The 23814-nt window shown below is 36.6% G+C and overlaps 1 protein-coding gene across 4 annotated transcripts in view; it reads left to right on the forward strand.

Moving 5' to 3' along the window:
* The window catches only part of RWDD3 (RWD domain containing 3), an 835110-nt gene that overhangs the window by 381962 nt on the left and 429334 nt on the right, over nucleotides 1–23814 (forward strand). For 3 of the 4 annotated variants that reach the window (XM_069063385.1, XM_069063386.1, XM_069063387.1), the window contains exons 3-5: nucleotides 1665–2152; nucleotides 4464–4579; nucleotides 4678–4783. In XM_069063385.1, the coding sequence (XP_068919486.1) occupies nucleotides 1665–2152; nucleotides 4464–4579; nucleotides 4678–4783 (710 nt within the window). Of the gene's footprint in view, nucleotides 1–1664; nucleotides 2153–2928; nucleotides 3061–4463; nucleotides 4580–4677; nucleotides 4784–23814 lie in introns of those variants that run through there. The other variant, XM_069063388.1, reaches the window with a different exon arrangement.

A 23814-nucleotide genomic window follows, 5' to 3' on the forward strand; every position in this document is an offset into this window, starting at 1 on the left:
CCTTCACCCCAGATGTGCCTTTTAATTCATCTGGAGAAAGTAGCTCCTAATGGGAAAAACACCTTTTGGGGGATTGAAGTATCAGCTGGGGTGGGTAGGACAAACTTCCCATTTAAAAAAATCTGTTTCTAATGTCTGTGCTTGTTATGGTTTGAGTCAAGCCAAGAATTTAGAAAGATAATGCTTCACCTTTCCTTGAGAATTTGGTTCCCACAAAGGTACTCTCTTGGGAGTATGTGGTGTTAGGTGGCTATCTTTGTTCTCCATTAGGTTAGAATCTACTCTTTGAATTATTGGTTTTAGAGTATTTCCACTTGTATTTAACAGATTATTTTTCAGTTGTATTTTAAATCTTTAATATTAAAACTATTGTGGTCATTTGTAGCTTTTTTTTTCATAGAATTCTTAATAGTAATAGTTAAGGGGTCAATATTCACAGATTTTCATTTATGAGTATAAAGAAATGTGGATTTATAAATTCCTTTATGAATGTAAGGAACTTTTAATATCACATATCTTAAAATGGAATTATAACTATATTAAATTGGTATTGCAGTGGTCTTTCTTAGTCCTGAAACTGGTGAACAATGATTTTCAGGTATGAAAATGAGAAAGCATTTGACTTCCTGTCATGTGAAAAAAGAGATAAAACAAGTGCATGCAAAGAAAGAGGCTGAGCTAGGCAGTAACTTGAACTTCAAAGAAATTCATTTGTGCACCCACTTCTGTTGTGTTCTGCCTTTCTGATCTGTTTGTTTCTGCCCCCTGTAGAATGAATCAGTCTGACATTTTATCAACTTTTTTGAAAAGTGAGGTGAAATGAAGTAGAACACATCAAAGGGGTGAAGCAGAGCAGATCTGAAAGAGAACAGAATTCTTTAATACTTGGCGTCTGCTTTTTTCCTTGTTCTTAAAGAGCTAGAGTGGGTTTGGTTGCTCTCTGCTTGTTTTTACTTCATGATATTACCTTACTGTTATATTGACTTGGATATGTTTAAAGAAAAAAAAAGGTCTATTGGGAGCATTGGCATATATACTTACCATATTTACTTTAAATGACTGATCATTTTTTCTTTTTCATTATTCATCAGTCTGTTTGTTTTCTGATTTAATATCGTCTTATTTCCTCAACTTGTATGTAATAATGTGCAATTTCTTTGAAAACTCCCAATTTTTGTTATCAGTAGTCAGCATTTTCACCCAAGTTCAAGAAGAAAAGTTTTTGAGAATTAGTATCTTCTAATTTTTTGTCAGGACTAGGTAGATTGAATATAATTGACTAAATGCTTGAAGGGAATAATTTGTAAATAATAACCTTTGTTAGCTGTCAGTACACCTTAAGACTTGAAAGTTTTCACATTGAATTATGGTAAAACATTTTGAAATAAGCCTTCCCCTAACCCTCCTTAATTTGACTTCTTCCCCTCTATTAATTATTTGCTATTTATTTTGTGTATAGCTTGTTTTGTATATATTTTTTTGCATTTTGTCTCTCCCATTCGATTGCAAATTCCCTGAGGACAAGGTCTGTCCCAAGCACTTAGACACAGTGCCTGGCACATAGTATGTACTTAATAAATGTTGATTAACTGTGTTGTTAAGTTATTAATGTTCTGTTTAAACTGAATTATGCACAGTTGGTTTTTGTTTTGGATTTCTTCCAGAAACAGATGGAGCTTCCTTCAGAATTAACACAAGTGGACAAGGATTTTTGGATGAAAATATACCATTAGAACTATCATTTCATTTACCCGCTGCTTACCCGTTTTGTTTACCAGGGATCTCCGTTAACTCCCAGCACCTTACCAGGGCACAGTGTGTAGTTGTAAAAGAAAAACTACTTGAACAAGCGAAAAAACTTTTGTCTGAGCCGATGGTACATGAGCTGGTTCTCTGGATTCAACAAAACCTCAAGCATGTCATTGGGCAACCAGACACAACTGTTAGCTCTGAAGACTGTACTTTGTCAGCAAGTACATCTATGGATGATGGAACATGGATAGCCCTTTTGCATTTAGATCACATGAGAGCAAAGACTAAGTATGTCAAAACTGTGGAGAAATGGGCTTCAAATTTAAGACTTACTGGAAGACTGATGTTTTGTGGCAAAATAATACTTATTCTTCTACAAGGAGACAGAAACCGTATCAAGGTGTTTATTACTTAAAAGATGGATAAGAGTGTTTTGTAGCAGTTAGTGAGGATGGGTAAATTATTAGGGTTATATCTGTAGTCTATATCACTGTTGTTATAAGCCTTTATTTTCTTGGAAAGAATGTTTTTGTCTACTGGTTACATACAACAAACCTATGAAGCTGTGAAGAATTTTTTTAAATTTATTAAATTTTGCAATTTGAATTTAGTGGCTGGTAAATGGTATAAGATGAAGATATATATATATATATGTGTGTGTGTGTGTGTATGTATGTATGTATGTATATACACACTGTTCCTGTGTTTTACAGTGTTGGAGAGGCTTTTAAGTTTTGTCCCAGTATTTGATTTTCATTCGAGGATCAGTCCAAATTTAGAGAGGCTCATTGCCAAAACATTAGCTTAGATAATTAATTTTATGGCCACAATGACACAGGAAAGAGCTTTTAACAGAAGTAGCACTCATATCAACGAAATAATATCTCTTGAAGAAATAAGATATTAATTTCCATATATATTATGCATATATATGTTTATAGCTCCTCATAGAGAGGGATAGGAGCTCATAGTATATTATGTTTGGGATAAGCAATAAGTTTTTTTCTTACCTCTTGGCAGTTAAAAATAATCAGTGTGATTTGGTTTTTTTTTTTTTTTGCATCTATACTGCCTGGAAAGAGTGGTTTGTGTCTTAAAACTGAGATTTAGTTTCAGAGATTTAGAACTATTATTGCTGTCAATTCATTACCTCCTACCATCTTTTTTTCTTTCTAGCTGATTTGTCTCAACAGCTGCTTTCAAAATCAGTCCCTTTTTACATTTTGTATATCTCTCGAAATTTTTGTAACTTATTTGTCTTGGGGACCAGAGGAGAAAAATTGTTATTATTAAAATTAAACTATTTAACAGAGTATATTAATAAGTTTTGTTCTTCCAGGTAAGTCAAAGTAACAAAAAATTTTTAAAATTGCTTTTAATTTGTTTCATCTCATATAACCTGTAATTATAAAGACTTAAGAACTTTGGTATTGCTGCTTCATAGTATAATCTTTTTAGAAAACCTTATGTTGGTATTTATCCAGATTAGTATTGGATTATGTAGTTAAAGAACATTATTAGATTTTATTTGTATCCTTTTTTGGGGGCCGTGAAAAGATTCCATGTGTTTCAAGGTAATTTGTATTGAATTTAAGCTAATCGGACGTTTATAGGCAAATATTCAGATAGAAATCAAGATCCATTTGTTTATTCATATACCACCCTTAGACATCGGGGACTTGTGATTTGTTCAGTGTTGGAATCCTGGCATGGGAAGATTCCTCCTTTTACACAAATTGCAAACCATCTGCAGATGTAGTTTCAGACAATTGCCTGAGACCCAGAGAGGTTAAATAACTCAACTACAGTCACATAGTGAATATTTCTTAGGTTATACTTGAACCCATATTTTCCTTAATTCAAGATGAGTCTTCTCCCCACAACTACACTGCCCCTCAGAAGAAAGACTAAATGAAATTATAATAGACAAATTAATTTGGATAAGTCAGTCAGCAATCATCTGTGATTTGGAACACTTATTAGTGGATTTGGACAAAACTTCGGCAAATTTCTCTTTTCAGAGTTCATTTTTTTTTGTTTTTTTTGGAGGGGGAGGGTAGGGCAATTGGGGTTCAGTGACTTGCCCAAGGTCACACGGCTAGTTTTGTGTGTGTGTGTGTGTGTGTGAAGTGTCTGAGGCCGGATCTGAACCCAGGTCCTCCTGACTCCAGGGCCGGTCCTCTACTCACTGCGCCACCTAGCCGCCCCTAGAGTTCATTTTTTAAATCTGTATACTGGAATTTTGTAAAAATATATTTGTTTTTCAGATTTTTAAAAGATCCTATTTTAATTTGAAGGGTTGTCTTACCCATTTGAAGAGAGGTAGTGTGTTGTAGTAGATAGAGAGCTGGCCTTAGAGTCAGAAGACCTGCATTAGAGCAACTTCTTAACTGTAAGTTTCTGAGCAATTACCATATGTATTAGAAGAGGGCATTTGCTCAGTAAGAGTTCCTTCACCGATAAAACGACAGTTTGGGACAAACTTTTTTTTTTTAATACATTCTAAACCTATTCATTGAGAGCATAAATATGGCATGAAAATATTTGACTCTTACTGTCATCTGTATGCAAACTCAGAGGTAACTATGTAAAAATATGAACTAGGAAATGGATATTTTTATATATAAAATAAACCCTGTATGTTTATGAGTTTTAAAACTAAATCTCTAAGATAGTAAGATGTGTATTTAATGTTCTGATTTATCATTTAGGAATACCTGATTCTTCAGAAAACCTCCAAAGTTGATGTGGACTCAAGCGGAAAGAAATGCAAAGAGAAGATGATTAGTATACTCTTTGAAACAAAAGTACAGATGGAACACAAAAGGTATAATTTAGTATTATTGCAGATAGAAAAGCAACTGAATCGATAATTACATTCTGACAAATCTCGGCATATTCATGAGTTTCTCTTGTATAATGCAGGTTCCTGGCATTTGAAGTCAAAGAGTATTCATCGTTGGATGAGCTACTAAAGGAATTTGAAGTTGCAGGGCTTAAGGAGCTGTTCTCTGAGTTTGTACTTCCACTGGTAAAATGAAATAAAAAATGCATAGGAGTCTTTTAGTACAACAGGAAATGCATGGATTGTTTTCTTTGAGCGATTACGTCAAAACTTTTGGGGAGTGACTTTAATTTTTTTGGAATAAAACATGAAAACATCTCAAGGAAAAAACAATTAAAATTTCACCAAAAGTTAGATTTAATTAAGCAATTTATGAAGTACCTATGTTCAAGTCAGAGTGTTAAGCCCGGGGAATAGAAAGGCAAAGAAAAGTGGTTTTGCCTGTGTCTTGATATTTACCAAGGAAATCTGAGTTTTAATTAATGATACATTTTTGAAAACCAAAATGGGAAGAAATGATGGTAAATTGTATCATCTTTCCAGGTTATACATTTCTCCTTTCATTCACACATCAGTTTCTTAACTGTAACCTAACTGAATCTGAAGAAGTCCTTGTTTTTATGAGAAATTTTTTTTTCTGGAAGTCTTTATTGCTTTTCTTTAAAATAAATTATATGTAAAATTATTTACTTTCATGTTTTTATTTTTTAAATAGCATTGTTATTTTAGATACAGAGATTTTTCCTCTCAAGGAATATAAATTGAAAGAAACCCCAGATGCCTAATTCAACCTACAGCTGAACAAAAAATCCTCTCTATAATTGGCATATGTGATAAATGAATGAATAAATACAAAACATTTATTAAGTACTTATTACATGATGGGTACTGTGCTGGGGATGCCAGTTAAAAAAAATCCTTGTTCTTAATGATTTTATATTTTAATAGGGGGAGATAGCATATATAAGAAAGTAGGGCCAGTGAAGGGAGTTTTGGTTTGGGAAATCACAAGAATTGTGAATGGAGGCATAGGGCCGCCAGTTGTTCTTTCTAGGAACAATGACAGTATTTATCTGATTACTGATCCCAGTGTAAGAAGTGGAAACAAGGCAGATAGAAGGATACTTAAATTCCCTGTAGTTTTTGGATGTGGATATAGTGAGGAGGGATTGAAGGATGTTCTGTTTTTGACTAGAGTGAGTTTGTTTGCCTTCATCAATTAGAATGCCCAAATATCTCAATCCCAGGGCAAAGTTCTAAAAATTGATGGATTTAAATGAAGGGAAAATCTAACTTCTAAATTACTTTTGGCTTGTTCTAAGGAGGGCAGCTAGATGCTGTAGTGGATAGTTTAGTCCTAGAATCAGGAAGATCTGAGTTCAGATTCAATCTCAGATACTTATTAGTTGTATGACCCTGGGCAAGTCACTTAACCCTTTTGCCTCAGTTTCCTTATTTGAAAAATGAGTTGGAGAAGGAAATGACAAACTACTTCATTATATATCTTTGGAAAGAAAACCCCCAAATTGGGATCACAGAGTCAGACAGGACTGAATAAAAATAGCTAGGAATTTTTTCCTTATACCAAATCTAATATGCTTCTTTATAACATCTATTCATACATCCTAGTTTGGCTTCTAGGTCTAAGTAGAACAAGTCCATTTCCTTTTCTACATTACATCTCTTCAAATATTTGAAGACTTGCTTTCATGTCCTTCAAGTTTTCTCCAATCTAAATATTTTCATATTTAGTCCTATGGTCTTAATATTTCAAGTTGGAGATAAAAAAATTTTTACATTGCCTTTTGGTGTTTCTTAAATCAGTAGTCTACAAAATACTAAATACTTTAAAAAAATGTCATAGCTGGCATTAAAGGTTGTATAGAACTCAGTTTACAATTCCTTTCTTTGGGGCCCCCAAGCAGCATGGCACTTTATTAGCAAAAAGATTAGAAATGTCAGTTTTAATTAAAACTCATATGAAATGGCATTGTTTAATTTTATAAGTGGAGAATCACTTTTCATAAAATGACCTTGCCTTGTTGGACAAAGGAAATTGAAAGTGACATAAATATTAGTTTTTATTTCTTGTGAAATCTATTAAGCACATTATCCTTAAGACACATTTATGACCCTTGGGGGAAATAAACCATACCATAAAGCATATATTAAATTAAAAACCTTTGTAAACTTTAAATAGTTACAGCAGACCTGTGAGTAGGCAAGTATACCCAGGAGGGGATACCTGTTATGTACATGAGGCCATTGGAGCTTCTAAGCCAAGGGGCAAAGTGGGAGAGCAGGGCATGCTTTTTAATATCTAGTCCTCATAGGCAGAGAAGGAAGGCAAAGAAATCACAATGTGTTCTAATGAATACAATGGTCCTGATTTTCTGTTAACATCCAGTTTAGGAGGGAAAGGGATTGTTATAGGATTTCAGAGTTAAATGGGACTTCAGAAGTCACCTTTACAACTCATATATGAAAAAGAAACTTGTTTACAATGTAACCAACATATTTATATAAAGCAAGGGTTCCTAACTTCTGAGGTCTGTGAACTTCTTAATATTTTGATAAATGTATATTCGAAGTCAAAGTTCTCCAACCCTCGGTCAAAGTAAATCATAATCTTCTCAGTCAATACACAGTATCCAAGTAAAATCCTCTTTCAGCTTGACTTGAGGCTGGCTCTCAGCTTCCATGGTCCCAGCTCCAACTGTCACCTGGGTTCAAAGGCAGACAGCTCCCAGTTCTTTGTCTAGCTCCTTGTCTAGTTCTTTGTCCAGTTCCTGTTCCATATTGAAGTTCATAGTGTCCAGTTGACCTCAAGTCCTTCACAGTTCCTGTTTCTGGGAAGACAAAGCTTAACAGAGCCGCTGGCACCATTATCAATTCACTATCTGCCTGCGAAATTACCTCAGACCCACCAACAAGGTCTGAGAACACAAATCAACATAGAAATCAACACTGACCCACAAACAAGGTCCAAGAGGTCAGCATAAATCATCAATAAAGTCCCTGGACCTCTAAAACCCTCCTCCAGGACTTCTGTAAACATACAACCAGAAAATTTTCTTTCAGGGCTACCAGTAAGGTCCCAGGGATTCTGTACAAAGTATCACAAACAAACATCAACACAAACAGAGCAGACAAACAGAGTGCTGGGATACCATAAGTATTCTCCTTCTTGACTCTGCCACCATAAGAGTCCTCTTTTCAGCTCTTCTTTCTCTAGCCCTGCGGCTCTCCTTATATAGTCATTAGCTCTTCCCCAGGAGTTCACAAGTTCTAGGGTTCACAAGCTGTGGGGTTCACATGTTCTTTTTCTTGACAGACTTGATACAAGGCTCAAAAGAAACTTGAACTGAAACAAGGTGTGAACTACTGTGCTTGCCATTACAAGCCTTCATATATCTCTTCAACTCAGTGTACTTATACAAACTTCATAAGTAGATTCCCAAGTTTAAGAAATAACTTTCTCCTTTAAAATATACTAAATTTGTTTTAATAATTTGGGTCAATATAAAGTCTAAGAAATTTATAACAGCTTTTTGATCAAGTTATTACATAATAGTCAACTTTAAGCAAAATCATGAAGTAGGTCAAATGTTTCTTACTCATTTCCCAGTCTTCTACCCTATTTGTTTTTTATTCCCTCTTCACAACCACATAAAATATCTTTCTGCAGCTTGCCTTTTTGAAGAAAGAAAATTGACTTCTTTTAGTCAGTTACTATAAGCAGTTCTGACTACAAGAAGCTGAAATAGTCACGAACTAGACAGTATAGAATAAAGTTTTGAGCTCACCTTAAGTTTTCAGGTACCTTGATACTTCTGGGTTTCTAAATGGAGCTATCAATTTGACATTGCTAAACTTCTATTGGCAACACATACTAAGATGGTGGCTGAGAAAGAATCCCTGGAATGAACTCAACCTTTATTCATTCCTCTTGCTTTTTATCCCTGCTGTTCTTTTAAACATAATGGGATTATTATCAGATGTAAGAATTGATCCTAATCCTAAGAGAATAGTGGGTTTCTCAGTCAAGGAAAAAAAATATTGCAGTGGAATGGCTGTGAAGTAAAACTGGAAAACATGAGGAAGGAAGGTGGGAATGGGGATAGTAGAAATAATTAAGCAAAGACCTGATTCTCTCCTATCTCTCTAGACCTCTGGCCTTCGGTAATGTTAATTTTTCTGGCAGATATTTTATAGGACGATTCTCATCATCTCACAGATAGCTTAAAAGACATCTTAGATGCACAAATGCTAAATTCAACCTAAATATTTGCATTAGCTCTATTTATGTTTAGTAGTTCTAGTTACTATCCTCTTTTCTCCCTTCGTTATCTATATTATTCATTCAAGAATCATCTATTGAGTATTTTTTATGGATGTGGTACTATTTATCTAGACACAGTTCAGAACATGCATACATATAAAACAATTTCTTCCCCTACAGCTTATGATCTAGTAGGAGAGATATTTTGAATTTAAAACATAAATCATCGGGGACTGGGTCTTTGTTACCTAAAAGACCTTTTGTGAGTCTGGAGCAGTTAATTACCAAGAAATAAAAGTTGTTAGTGGGTAATGGAAGTAAGATTTGGTTCAGTTCAACATATTCCTATCAAATGTTGTAGTGAAAAGAGTGATGGACTTGAGTCAGGAGATGTGTGTTAAAATGCTGTTTTTAATTTTTTTTTTCATTTTTCAAATGCTTTATTAACTTTTGATTTACATCATTCATTTCCGCCAGATTTTGAGTTGCAACTTTTCTCCCTGTTTTTCCCCTACCCACCGCCCCAAAATAGCAGTCCCACCGGATATCCCCTCCTCCAATCTGCTCTCCCATATTTTCTCCCATACCCCTTTTGACTTTTCCAGTAGGGCATGGTGGATCTCTATGCCCCAGTGCCTGTATATCTTATTTCCCAATTACATGTAAAATAGTACTAATAATAGTATATATATATATATGTATAAACATTTTATTTTAAAACTTTGAATTCCAGATCCATTCCCTTCCTCCCTTGTCACCCACCCTTACTGGGAAGATAAGCAATTCAGTATAGGTTGTACATGTGAAGCTAATGCAAAACATTAACATAGTAGATATATTGTAAAAGACTGACTATATTTCCCTCCCTGCTATCCCACCTCCCACTTGTTCTATTCTCTACTTTGATCCCATCCCTTTTCAAAAGTGGGTGCTTCCAACTTCCCTTCCCACCCCAGCCTACCCTCCCTTCCATAACCCCCCCTCTCATCCCCTTCCCCCCTATTCTCCTGTAGGGTGAGATTCCCTATTTAGTGTGTATTTCATTCCCTCCCCAAGCCAAATTCAATGAGAATAAGGATGACCCATTCCCTTTTGCCTTCCTGTTCTTCCCCTCCATTGTAACCATTTTCCCTTGCCTCTTCTATATGAGATAGTTTACTCCATTCTGTCTCTCCCCATCTCTTCTCTTTATATTCCTCTCTCACCTCTTTGTAGCATCCCTTCCTATTCGATTGGTCCTGTGCCCTCTATCTGCCGTGGGCTGCTCAGTGTCCAGCACTTAGCATGATCCGGAGACATGAATAAGAAATGACCAGGCCATGTGGGTAGTTCAAGGAAGAATGATGAACTCCATTTATTGATTCTCAGGACAAGATTTTTACAGAGCAAGAAGACAAAGGAAGGGGACTCAAGTATTCTTATCATTCTCTTAGTCTGTCATATCCTGGAAGTAGCCTGGCAATAAGGCTTTTGTTCTCTAGGTGCCAGAAAGTCTTAGGAAAAGTCAGTTAACTCCTTTCATATGCAGTCACATTACAAAGGATGCTCTTGAAGGCTGGCTTCAAGGCCCCAACCAAAGCCACATCATCAAGTACATCTGAATAGGAACTGACCACCTAAGAATTCAAATATTTTGGTTTTGAACAACTATGGGCTTGGGGCAGAGCCTGTTGGTCTCAGGACTCAAACCAACATCCTTTTAAGTGTAACCCCCATCAAAAGAACTCGCGATCCAACTTGACAAAAAGTTGCTTCTCAAAGAGGTCATTGATATTCAGGTCCACTGATATCAAAGTAATTATCTGAAGTCCTGGCTCAGGGCTCTTTGGCTCCCAACATCTATCTATGTATACCTGTAAACATATATACACACATTCACATTTGTATTCATATGCCCATATACCCTCATATATATATATATATATATACACACACACACACATATATATATACACACAAATATATATATATATAATGTATATATATATTTCTATTCCCTTCAACCATTTTCATACTGAGAAAAGTTTCATCAGTTAAAATTATTATTTTTCCATGTAGGAATGTTAATAGTTCAACTTTGATAGGTTCCTTATGATTTCTTTTCCCTGTTTACCTTCTCATGCTTCTCTTGCTTGTATCTGAATGTCAAATTTTCTATTCAACTCTGGTTTTTTCATCAAGAATGCTTGAAAGTCCTTTATTCCACTGAATGACCATATTTTCCCCTGAAACATGACGCTCAGTTTTGCTGGGTAGGTGATTTTTGGTTTTAATCCCAGCTCCTTTGACCACTAGAATATCACATTCCAAGCCCTTTGATCCCTCAGTGTAGAAGCTGCCAGATCCTGGGTTGTCCTGATTGTGTTTCCACAATATTCAAATTGTTTCTTCTTGGCTGCTTGTAATATTCTCTCCTTAATCTGGGAATTTTGGAACCTGGCTATAATATTCCTAGGAGTTTTCTTTTTGGGATCTTTTTCAGGAGGTGATTGGTAGATTCTTTCAACCTCTATTTTGCCCTCTGGTTCTAAAACATCAGGGCAGTTTTCCTTGAGAATTTCTTGGAGGATGATTTCTAGGTTCTTTCTTTGATCATGGCTTTCAAGTAGTCCAGTAATTTTTAAATTATCTCTCCTGGATCTATTTTCCAGGTCAGTGGTTTTTCCAATGAGACATTTCACACTGCCTTCTGTTCTTTCATTTGTTTGGATCTGTTTAACAGCAACTTGATGTCTCATAAAGTTATTAGCTTCCATTTGCTCCAATCTAATTCTGAAGGAATGATTCTCAGTGAGCTTTTGAGGTTATTTTTCCATCTGGCAAATTGGGCTTTTTAAGGCATTCTTCTCCTCATTGCCTTTTTGAGCCTCCTTTGCCATTTGAGTTAATCTATTTTTTTAAGGTGTGATTTTTCTCAGTAAGGCTGTTGACTCTCATTTTGTAATTTTCTTGCATTGTTCTCATTTCTCTTCCCAATTTTTCCTCCACTTCTCTTATCTGCTTCTTAAGGTCCTCTATGGCCTGTAACCAGCTTGTATTTTCCTTTGAAGCTTTTGGTGCAGGAGTTCTGACTTCACTGTCTTCCTCCTGTTCCATGTTTTGATTCTTTTTGTCCCCCAAATAGGAATCTAATGTTGGAATCTTCTGTTTGCTTTGTTTCCTTTGCCTGGTCATGTTGCCACTCAATTACTTGACTTTTGGGCTTTTTGCCTCAGTAGGACTCTGCTACCAGACAGGGGGGTTTCCTACCAAATGCTGGGGTTTTCTCAGCTGCCGGAGGTATTAGTTGGGTGCCCTTGCTGAAGCCTCCACACCCTCTGGCAAGCTGGACACACTCTATCCTAGACTGCAATCCATATCCAAGCAGGTTAAAGCAAGAGTGATTACCCTCAGACTGGTCGCTTGGTCCCCCTACACTCTGCAGGCCAGGAGCTGAAGCTGCCACTTGGCTGTGGTTGCAGCCATGGCTCCTCGCCCTGGGGGCAAAAGCCATGCACTCCCACTTACTGGTCCCAAAGTCCATACTGCACTGACCTCTCACTTTGTCCTTTGCATCTATGTGTTGATAATTCTGGAGATGGCCACAGCTGCTGGTGATCTGGAGTCCCTGTGGCCGGCAGCTGGTCAGGCCCGCCCTGGGGCTAAAACCTCAGCTCACAAGGGCTGGGCTCAGCTCCCAGAAAGCTGCGCTGGCTGATCCTTGCCAGCCTGCCGTGCTGTCCTCAGCAGGAGGTTAGCTTCTCTCTGTCATTTTGTGGGTTCTGTAATCCCAAAGTTTGTTCAGAGTCCCCTTTAACATGAATTGGGGAAGGTGGAAGCCGAAACCATGCAGAGGTCCTGCTTCTACTCTGCCATCTTGACTCCGCCCCCCCTAAAATCCTCTTTTTGATGCTACTTGCTGTGTGAGATAGGGAAAATCCCTTAAACCTCTCAGCCTGTTTTCTCCTGCAATAATAATAATATTTGTAGTAACTACCTTAAATGGTTGCGCAAATCCAAGCTATAATCTATGTAAAAATGCCTTTTGAAAACCACAATGATCCATACAAATGTTGCTATTTAAAGGATTTGTAATTTTGTCAATGTGGTTACTCCTATTGATACAGTTTAGAGTTCCTTTATAATTTAGTAGACTGTCCTCAAGAGTTGTTATGGTAAAAATTCATCCCTTTTCAGTCAACTACTGATGAACTAATGTAAATTTGTCCAGACTATTTCTTGCATGTACTTAAAACCTTTCCAAGAATCTGTGAGATCTTTAGCTCTATGGACATAGCCTGAAAGAAACCAGCATAGCTGCCATATTCATGAAATAGCAGCATTGATAGGCTATGCAAAATAGCCAGATTAATGTCATACAAGCAAATTAAGCATAGTTAACAAATTATACAACTTGATTCATTATGCTAATTCAAATGTATAAGAAGCAAAAGACAAAAAAAGCATGAAGTAATGAATATATGCATAATTGAATACATGTAATTTCATGCAGAGCAAACATTACTTGAGTAAGAGTTGGCATTATCATCTGGCTACATGTGTAGCTGTTTACCCAGTTTCACCTGAGATGTTAGAAGTTAGCCTGGTCACCATTCAAGTAGCCTTTGCTTTTCTGTGATCTTTTAATTGCTGTCTTTGTACCAGTGTTGGTTGATGATACTGGTTGATCATAATCTGCCTCAGGATAATCCCTATTTTCCTAAACCTGAGGTTCTAGAGGGGTCAGGCTACTTTGCAGTTGTTAGTAGTTCTTGAGGTAAATCTTCTTTATTCACAGGCAAAATTTTCATTTGTAATAACTGTTTTTGATTTTCCTGGGTCAGGCACACTTTGCAATAAATAAAGGTCTCTGGTTTAGAGTCTGCTGAGATCAATGTCTGTCAGTCTCAACTTACTTGTCAGGGTCCAATAAATGCTTTCAGTAGGCTATCTTTACAAGCTACCTCCCACCCCTGACTATTTTGTAAATAGGCAAGTTGCTCATTCTCTCCACTATTAAGTATGGAGTGGTTTTCCATTGATGTGCTAACTTGTGTATTCTCTGACTACCAATGTTTCTTAGCAATCTGTTGCCTTGTTGAAAGTTTCACCTACAAATTTGGACCATTATATATTTTATTTCTTTTAATGTTTTTATGGGCTAAAGTTGTGGGTAGATGGTAAACTTCCTTTAGTTTCTCAGCTGAGAGTTATATTGATTTCTGCAATTTCTCAATCTTTGGAGACTCCCAAACACAAAGCAGATAGGTATGACTTATTCCCCCAAGTCACTAAATAGTGTATTAAGCCAGGAGCATCATTCCTAGTGTTGTATGTATCTACCAGAAAAGTGAGATGCCAGTTCTGCTGAGATTTATGTTATAGTTTCAATATTGCTACTACATTTATCAGTATATAGTTAAAATGTTAAGACAGTGGGTCTCCTCAAGGGTGGTAAGGCATTTTTTTCCCCTAGACTTCTCGATGTTAGCCAAAACTCATGATGAAACATGCTATTTATTTCCAGATAGTGAGCTTAGCATTCAGATTGAAGCATATTTTCTTTTCTCCTTTTTTTTTTTTTGGACATAGCAAATGTGGGAACTTGTTTTGTATAACTTACATATTTGCCATGAGTTTTCTTTTTCTTGCCTTCTCAATGTGTAGGGGAGGGGATAAAGGGAGAGAATTTGGAACAGAAAATAAATAAATTTTTAAAATACCAAAGCTAACATTTCTTTGAGCAGTGTACTTTCTATGTCTCTGCCCAAGTCTAAATGGGGCCTGGCAGGAAGTCCATAAACTGAAAAATTTCTCTTACTATATTTTAGCATCTGTGGAAGCTTCCTGTTTCTTGGTTGGGTTTTCTTGTACATACCTTGTGAAGTGGTCACTTATCACTAATATGTTGCTTTTTCTATCTCCTTCAAGAAATAAAATGTAAATGCAGATGAGTTCTAGCATTTTATTGGTGTTAACATTCTCCAAATATGCAGTGTGATTTGGTATTGCTTTTTCTTTGCTAATCCTGGGCACGAGTCATACTTTTTGGTGACCTGTGTGGCTGTCTTGAGCAGGAAAAATGTTTCTTACCACTCTAGGGTTATTCCTTGACCCATATTTATAACTAGAGTCATTATATAAAGTTTTCATGACTGTAGAATGATATGCCCCAGTCAGTATCAACTGTTTTTGGTTATCATATATGTGATCAGTGACAGTCTAGTATAGTACTCTTGATCACAGCTCTGACTTCTGCTATTGTCTTGATAATAATGTATCTTTGAGGGATTGGCATTTGAGCCCTCTGACATTACTTGCTTCTTATCATGTATTCACATGGTCCTTCATCAGCATCAGCCTTCTGTCCTTTTTACCATTCATGCACAGACAACAGAGGTAAATAGCTTTGGCTTAATGGAGTGAGGCTCACATGTACTGCTGGCATATTACCTGGTGGAATCTTTTAGCTATACTGTCATCTCTTTGTCTCCCTTGGGCTGTTGATTACATATAGCTTTTACTCCTTTAGGTATTAGCATAGTTTCATTATCACATGGCCTTCTGCATAGGGCATGTGCATCCATATATTTTCTAATTGGTAGTGGATGTTGAATTCATGATTGGCTAGTGCTGCCACCCATTTCTGGCAGACAGAATCCAAGAAGACTCTGTTCAGAATATGTCAGTGGAATTTTGTCAGTCCAGACTTGAACTTCACTACATACAGTCTTTGAATTTCTCAGTGCCCTTCCATTTCAATGTGAGAAACTCTAACTGCTAGTTTGTATAAATGATTGTTCACTTGTGATAAGTGCAGAGATGGTGGTTCCCTTCTTAGCTGAATTCCATGCCCCCTCTCCAGTCCATCAGTGATTGCCACTGTTTGGCCATAACCATAGAATACTTTGAATTTATGTATGTATTCTAAGTATGAGTCTAGGGTTTGATTTTCTTCCTTCCACTTCTCCCAGTGCTCAAAAACAAGCCTTTAAGGTTTTCCATTAACTAGCAGATCTTGTTATTATCAGAATCCTACCAGTCCTATAATAGTTCTATTGCACATCTGGCCCAGTTCTCTAAAAGTTTTCCTCAGAACAACTAGGGTTATTCCCTGAAAATGTTCCCAGTTTTGGCTTATCTTTGCTGTCTTTAACAGTGTGTACAGTTTTCAGTCTAAAGGGGAAGGAAACTTCTCAGAGCCTTTTAGGGGATCTAGCCACCAACTGACATGGTGAGGTGATTCCATGCACCATGATGGAACTATCTTTCGGTCTTCCCTCCAAGCCATATTGCTATTTTGAGTTGGGTAAGCTTCCCCCTCTCTCCACCATGGATAATAGAAAAGTGTCTTTGGTTTACATAGTATACACTCAGCGTTGTTCAAGAATAATTCTGCTAGAAAAGGTCCTTCTGGGACATTCTGTATAGGTGAAACTCCAAACCTATTGTCAAATCCAAATCTTACTTGCTATGCTCTATCATTTCAATTCATCACTGCTTTGTGTGTGGTATCTTTTTTCCCTCAAATGGAGTCCTGTGAACCAATTTCCAAGACTGCACTTATCTGATTTTTTAAAGGTATTCTCAAATGTTCAAATTACTAGTAATTTAGAGAGTATATCCTTCAGAGATGCTCCCAACTCACTCCCACATATACTTTTGATAGTTCCCTGATTCATTTACTCTGATCTTCATGAAGTCTGTGACATCCTTTTTAATAAACACACATTCTGTTCCACATATCAGTAGTCCCTTATGTATATCAATTTCCATAAATTGACAACATTTTTCAAATGCCATTCTCATAGTCTCAGTGTTGTTCCATAATGCTACCCAACCACCAACCAATTTGATCAATTTCAACAATTAAATGAGAAATACAGTAATAACAATGTCATCTATAGTTATTAGCAGATTATGCAATTATAGGATGATGTCCTCTTAGTCATAAATCAGAACTAAGATTTTTTTGCAATTACATAAGACATTTCCATGTTAGTCATTTTGTACAAGAAGACATGAATAAAAGAAAAAAAGGAAGTGAAAAATCGCATGTTTAAGTCTGTATTCAGTCAGTATCATTTCTTTAAGTTGGATAGTATACTTCATCATAAATCCATTGGGATTATTTTGGATCACTATATTGCTGAGAATAACTAAGCCTTCACAATTCTTCACAGAATAATATTGCTGTTACTATGTACAATTTTCTCTTGGTTCCATTCACTTTGCTATGCATCAGTTCATATAAGTTCAGGTTTTTCTGAAATCATCCTGCTTGCCATTTCTTATAGCACAATAATATCCTATTACAGTCATATACTGCAGCTTGTTTAATCATTCCTCAATTGATGGGTATCACTTTGTTTTATAATTCTTAGTCACTACAAAAAGAGCTGATATAAATATGTGTTTACAAATAGGTCCTTTCTCCCCCCATTTTGGGATGTCTTTGGGATATAGACCTAGTTGTGGTTTTGCTGGATCAAAAGGCATTCACAGTTTGATAGCCCTTTGGGCATAGTTCCAAATTGCTCTCCAGAATGGTTGGATCAGTTCATAACTCCACCAAGAGTGCATTAGTGTCCCAGTTTTCTAATATCCCCTCCAACATCCAAAATTTTCCTTATTTGTCATATTAACTACTCTGATATGTGTGAGGTGGTACCTCAGAGTTGTATTAATTTCCATTTCTCTGATCAATAGTGATAGAGTATTTTCTTATATGACTATAGATAGCTGTACTTTCTTTGTCTGAAAATTGCCTGTTTATATCCTTTGACCATTTATCACTTAGGGAATGAACTGTATTTTTATAGATTTGACTTAGTTCTATATATATTTGAGAAACGAGACTTTTATCAGAGATATTTTTTTGCAAAAATTTCCCCCTAGTTTTCTGCTTTCCTTATAATTTTGGTTGCATTGGTTTTGTTTGTGTAAAAACTTTTAAATTTTATATAATCAAGATTATCTATTTTATATTTTGTAATGCTCTACATCTTCTTTGGTTCTAAATTCTTCCCTTATCCATAAATCTGACAGATAAATTATTTCAGACTCTCTTAATTTGCTTATGGTATTGCCCATTAGGTGTAAATCATATACCCATTTTGACCTTATTTTGCTATACAGTGTTGTTTGTCCCTCCTCTAAGAGGACCGTAATATCAGGGAGGTGATGCTGCAACATGCAAGTAAATTGGATTTGAGTGAGGGAGGACTTGCGAAGTCACCAGCCTCACTTTCTCCTCTGGTGTGATCTGTGTTCAGTGACTAGATGTAGATCAGGACAACTGTAGATAACCCTGGATGCAGTGGGAGACCATGGCCTTTTTTTTTAAGCTAGAGTCTTTAATAGGTCTCAATTTGACTGAGGCAACACCCATTTAGTAGTTTAGGCTAGGTAAGAAATGAGGCAGAGAATGATCTCTTTTACCTAGTAAAAAAAAAAAAAAAAAGAAAATCAATGTGGGGAGGGGGAGGAGACTCTCAGGGTTTCTGGCCAAAACAGAAACAATTGCTATTTACATTCACTCTGAACCAATCAGGGCCCAAACAATGAACAGGTGGGGCTTAGGGCCAGTCAAAGAAAGCCATAGTACTTAAGTACAAAGTACTTAAGAAAAAACATCTAGCCTGTAAATCCAAAGGTATCTTGTGAGGTTTCAGTAATCAAGATTTACATTCCTTTGGTGGAGCACCTGTGGGAAAGGAAGGAAAGAAAGAAGGAAGGAAGAAAAAGAAAGAGTTGTGTTGCCCAGCTGGTCAGTTCCATTTGGGTCCCCAGTGGGGCAGCTAGTACTGCTCACAGAGGTTGTTATTTGTCCTTCATTCTTGAAGAGGACCATGACTTCAGGGAGGTAATGTCAGGTGGAGGTGACAGTGAAAAGGTAGATGGGGGTATTATGGACAGAACCTGGCAATACCCCGAATACTTTGTGGGGCTATATGGGAGAATACATAAAAGGGAAGAGGTAGAGCCAACCCTGGGGGAAAGGGTGGGAGTGGGGAGTGGTGGCAGCAGTGAAGGCTGCTGCTGCTGGCTGCTGCTGCCAGCTGCCTGTCTTGGACCTTACTCCCCTCCTGCCACCAGCCATGTTGGGCTAATAAGCTGCTTCTCACTCTGCCATTTTGGCACTGGAAGTCCAATTAAGATTCTGAAAATCAAAATGTTTAATATAATGCCTTGAACAGTAATGGAGAAAATCTTGCTTAAAAGGCAGCTAAACAAAATAAAACCCTTTAAAAAATTTAGCACACTATTCCTAAACATCGAGGAGGAAACATTTATCCTGTTTTCCAGGCTGACTTTCTATCCAGTATACCAAACTTCCTCTCTAAGTGTTAGGTGTACAAAAATAAAAATGAAAAACAGCCCCTGACTTCAATATATGAATATTTACTGACAGATACAGTTGGTAGAGTAATACAGGAAAATTTGAGGAAGGAGAGAGGACTAGGAACTAGGGTTGCTCTAGTTAGATTTTCACTCTGTAGAGCTTCTTATCACTTCTGGGCTTGCTTCTCTAGAATTTTATTATATAAGATTCTATCATTATTTCTCTGAATCCTTTAAAAAGTTTAACAAATTAAAAAATCTCCTAAAGTTCTGGATGCATGTCAGACTTTGTGGCATTGCTTAAAATTTTTTTTTTACCACAAAATTAAAGATGAAGTGATAACTTCTTACCCAAGGCTTCCTTTTTTCTTATTCCATAAACCAGCCTCTCCATGTTGGTAAGAATTGATAATAGTACCAACAACAGTAGTAATAACTGGCATTTTTATAATGCTTTAAGGTTTGTAAAGCACTTCACAGGTATTTCACCTTTGCTTCTCATAACAACTGGTGGAGGTGGGTGCTGTGGGAACAATCAAAAGTTCTTTGGATGGACTGGTAGGGAAGAAGAGGAAGAGGAGAGTCAGGAATGAAATGAAATGTGGGTAGGGATTTTCTTGAAATAGTAGAATAGTGGTCTGGGAGAGGCAGTGATGTTTAGATATCCTTTTAAAAACTTTTGTGATATCAATGTCTTTTTTAGGGGAAAGTTCACATTGCTCAAAAACATCTTCCTCACAAGATTAATGGTAGTGTATGACATGGCTCGTTTTTAAGAGTGAGTTGAAGCAACAGCCATGAGTTTAATATGAGAAATTGTTTCCTTTAACTGCCTTTTTTTGGGGGGGAGGGTGGAGTGCAGGGCAATTGGGGTTAAGTGACTTGCCCAAGGTCACACAGCTAGTAAGTGTGTCAAGTGTCTGAGAACGCATTTGAACTCAGGTCCTCCTTACTCCAGGGCTGGTGCTCTATTCACTGCACCATGTAGCCACCTGTTTTAACTGACTTTTTTTTGGAATAGTTTTATTTTTTAAAAAAATCCATAAAAATAGATTTAATTTTTCTCACCTCCTTCTCTCCCTTGGGAGAAAAAAAGGAAAAACAAAATCCTTGTAATGAATGTGACAAATTAGCACTTTTAGACAAAATCCAAAAAACATATGTCTCAGTTCTGTGCCTTGAGTCCATCACACCTCTGTCAGAGAGGTAGTTAGGACATTTCATTCTCTGGAATTGTGGTTGGACATTGCATTGATTAGAGTTCTTAAGTCTTCAAAAGTTGTTTTTACATCATTGCTGCTTGTTACATTTGTTCTTCTTCTTAACTTACTCTGCATCAATTCATAGAAGTTTTCTCAGACTTCTCTACAAACATCCCCTTTGTCATTTTGTACAGAACAATAGTATTCCACTATGTTCATATACCATAATTTGTTCAATTCACAGGGACCCCCTTCATTTCCAGGTCTTTGTCAGCACCACAAGAGTTGTCATAAATATCTTGGTGCATATGAATCTCTCCCCTATTTAAAAAAAATCTCTTTAGGGCATAGACTTAGTAGTGGTGTTGGTGGATCAAAGGGTATAAACAGTTTTGTATATCCTTTGAGGTGTAGTTCCAGATTACTTTCCAGGATGACTAGACCAATTTGCAGTTCTACCAACAGTGCATTAAGTTCCTGTTTCCCCACAGCCTCTTTAACATTCGTTTTCTTCTTAAAAAGTCAACTTTGCTGGTCTGTTGATTATGAGGTAGAACCACAGAGCTGCTTTAGTTTGAATTTCACTAATTATCAGTGACTTGGAAAATTTTTTCATCTGACTATTCATAGAATGAACTTCTTATTATGAAAACCGCGTGTTCAGTATCCTTTGATCATTTGTCAGTTGGCAATGAAGACTTCTGTAATAACTGCCTTTTGACCAGATGTACAAACTATGCTGATACACATTCCAATATACTACTTTATATTTTCTTAGATTTCACCTATGTTTTTAGGAATGTGGAAGTCAATTTAATAAGCTTCAAATTATCTTTCAGTACTCTGTAAATACATAAAAAGCAGCTAGATGGTGCAGTGGACAGAGCACCAAGCCTGGAGTCAGGAAGGACTGTGTTCAAATGTGGCCTCAGATATTTGCTAGCAGTGTGACTCTGGGCAATTCACTTAACTCTGCCTTAATTTCCTCATCTGTAAAACAAGTTGGAGAATGAAATGGCAAACATTCTAGTACTTTTGCCAAGAAAATCCCCAATAGGATCACAAAGAGTTGGGCACAACTGAAACGACTGAACAACAACAAATTTATATATATATATATATATAAAATTATAGGTACTAAGTTACTAGCCAGTGAGACTATGCTAAATTAGGCATTTTTCTGGTACAAATGTGTTCAGAATTATGATAATAACGACACTGACAACTCAGATTTTATATTATCTTAAGGTTTACAAATTACATTCTTCATAACAATACTTGAAAGGAAGGAGAAAAGGAGAAAATTTTAAGGCAGCTACATGTCATAGTGGATAGAGTGATTTACCAAGAATTATAGAGACTGAAGTCTGTTCAAATTCTGTCTCAGTTACTTAAGAGCTTATGGAACCCTGAGGAAATCAGCCCCCTTCAGCCCTACTTTCCTCATCTTTAAAATAAAGTTGTTGAACTTGGTGTGCTAAGTTCTAACTCTATGATCTTTGGTTTTCATAAGGCCCATTGCCTGATTTGTATCAGTGTAGTCAGCCCACGCAAATACTTATTTCCTAAAAAGCCAACCAGAAAAGTATAATATAGTACTTTATATTCATATTAGCCCTTTAAAGTTTTAAAAGTGTTTTCATCACAATGCCCCTGTTTGGTAGTTATTTATCCCCATAGTATATCCCTATAATAATAATTTTTTCCAGGGATTGGATACTTGTATAACAGTCTTTTCTTGGTGTTATAGGGCTAGTCAATATATATTTATTAAGCACCTACTGTGTGGCAGGCACAGTGCTAAGTAAGTGCTGGGGGTAAAAAATAAGAGAAAGAAAGATACCTCCTGCTCTCGAGGAGTTTACAATCTAATGGGGAAAGACAGTCACAGAAGGAAGCTGAAAAAGGGGATTTGCCAGAGGGTACCAAGCTTGGGAGCATGTTTGAGGAGTTGAAATCAAAAGTCATCATGAATAGCAGTTGTCATATCATAGGATGAAAGGGGAAGGCCTCCACATTTATTGAGGCATGGAAGTCTTTACTTTGCTTTTCACTCATTACTTCCCATGCTACAATAAAGTCACTATACAGTTGAATTCCACTTCTTCCAGCAGCAAGCTTGACTTCCTGGGCACCCCTTTGTGATTTTTAATTACTACCACTTCTGTACTCTAAACTTAGGTTCCAGTTGTTCAGTTCAGACTTCAGGAGAGGACTTTGTCTTCCCTCCTCATTGTATTCATCTAAGTTGATCTGCTAACCAATGATGTTATTTAAGGCTCTGTCCTGGGCCCTTTTCTCCCTCTTGGTGATTTCATCAGCCCCCATGAGTTCAATTACCATTTCTCTGAAAGTGATTCAGAAATCTATATATCCATCTCTAGTCCTGAACTCCTTTCTTGCATAGCCAATTGCTTTTAGGGAATACTGAACTGGATGTTCCCTGGACATCTCAAAATCAGTATGTTCAAAACAGAACGAATTTATCCCCAAACCCTTTACTCTTCCAGACTTCCCAATGAATATCAAGGGAATAAGTCACTTGCAACCTTGGTGTCATTTTTGTGTTCTTTCTTCAACTTACTCCATATATCCTTTTTTTTTTGGCTTTTTTTTGGGGGGTAATTGGGGTTAAATGACTTGCCCAAAGTCACATGGCTAGTAATTGTGTCAAGTGTCTGGGGCCGGATTTGAACTCAGGTCCTGCTGACTTCAGGGCTGGTGCTCTATTCACTGTACCACCTAGCCGCCCCCCATATATCATTTTTGTTACCAAGTCTTGTTGTTTGTACCTTTGTAACATCTGGTATATTTGTGTAGGTTAAAAAAAAATCTCTTGACTTCTGAACATATTTCTGAATTTATATTCATAGTAAACTTTTAGAATTTCCTCTTCCTCCTCCAAAATCCCAAAACTATCTCACTATAGTTTTATTAGTTTGTTTATTTTGGAATAGCATACCACCTGTGTCCTAGGATCAGTAATTATTTCATTAGTTTCACAAATACTATGTGTTATTAATCACAGTCTTCTAAAAAATGAAATTGGGCCACCTTTCCCTCTATACTTAAAATCATTGTTTCCTTCTGCTATAATCTATTCTCTATTCTTTAAAACCAGTTTTTGTAATCATTTATTGTAATTATGGTGAATATACACTGAAATCTTTTCTAACAAACTTGTGTGTTTAATTTGGAATCATAGAGTCAGAAGTCAGAAGGGACCTTAGAAATTTTCTATGATAACCTTCAGCCAAATGCATGACTCTTCTAACAGCATCTCTGACAGGCAGATTACCTTCACTTGTGGAAACATCACAACTTTGGAGGCACCTTGCTCCATTGTTGGACAGTTCTTGTTATATTGAGATGAAATCTGCTTCCCTGAACCTTTCAGCTCTTGGTACCCT

Source organism: Petaurus breviceps, unplaced genomic scaffold (genome assembly GCF_028583685.1).
Source record: "Petaurus breviceps papuanus isolate PSGF00001 unplaced genomic scaffold, PetGlider_PUasm1.0 90564, whole genome shotgun sequence".
NCBI classification, from domain to species: Eukaryota; Metazoa; Chordata; class Mammalia; order Diprotodontia; family Petauridae; genus Petaurus; species Petaurus breviceps.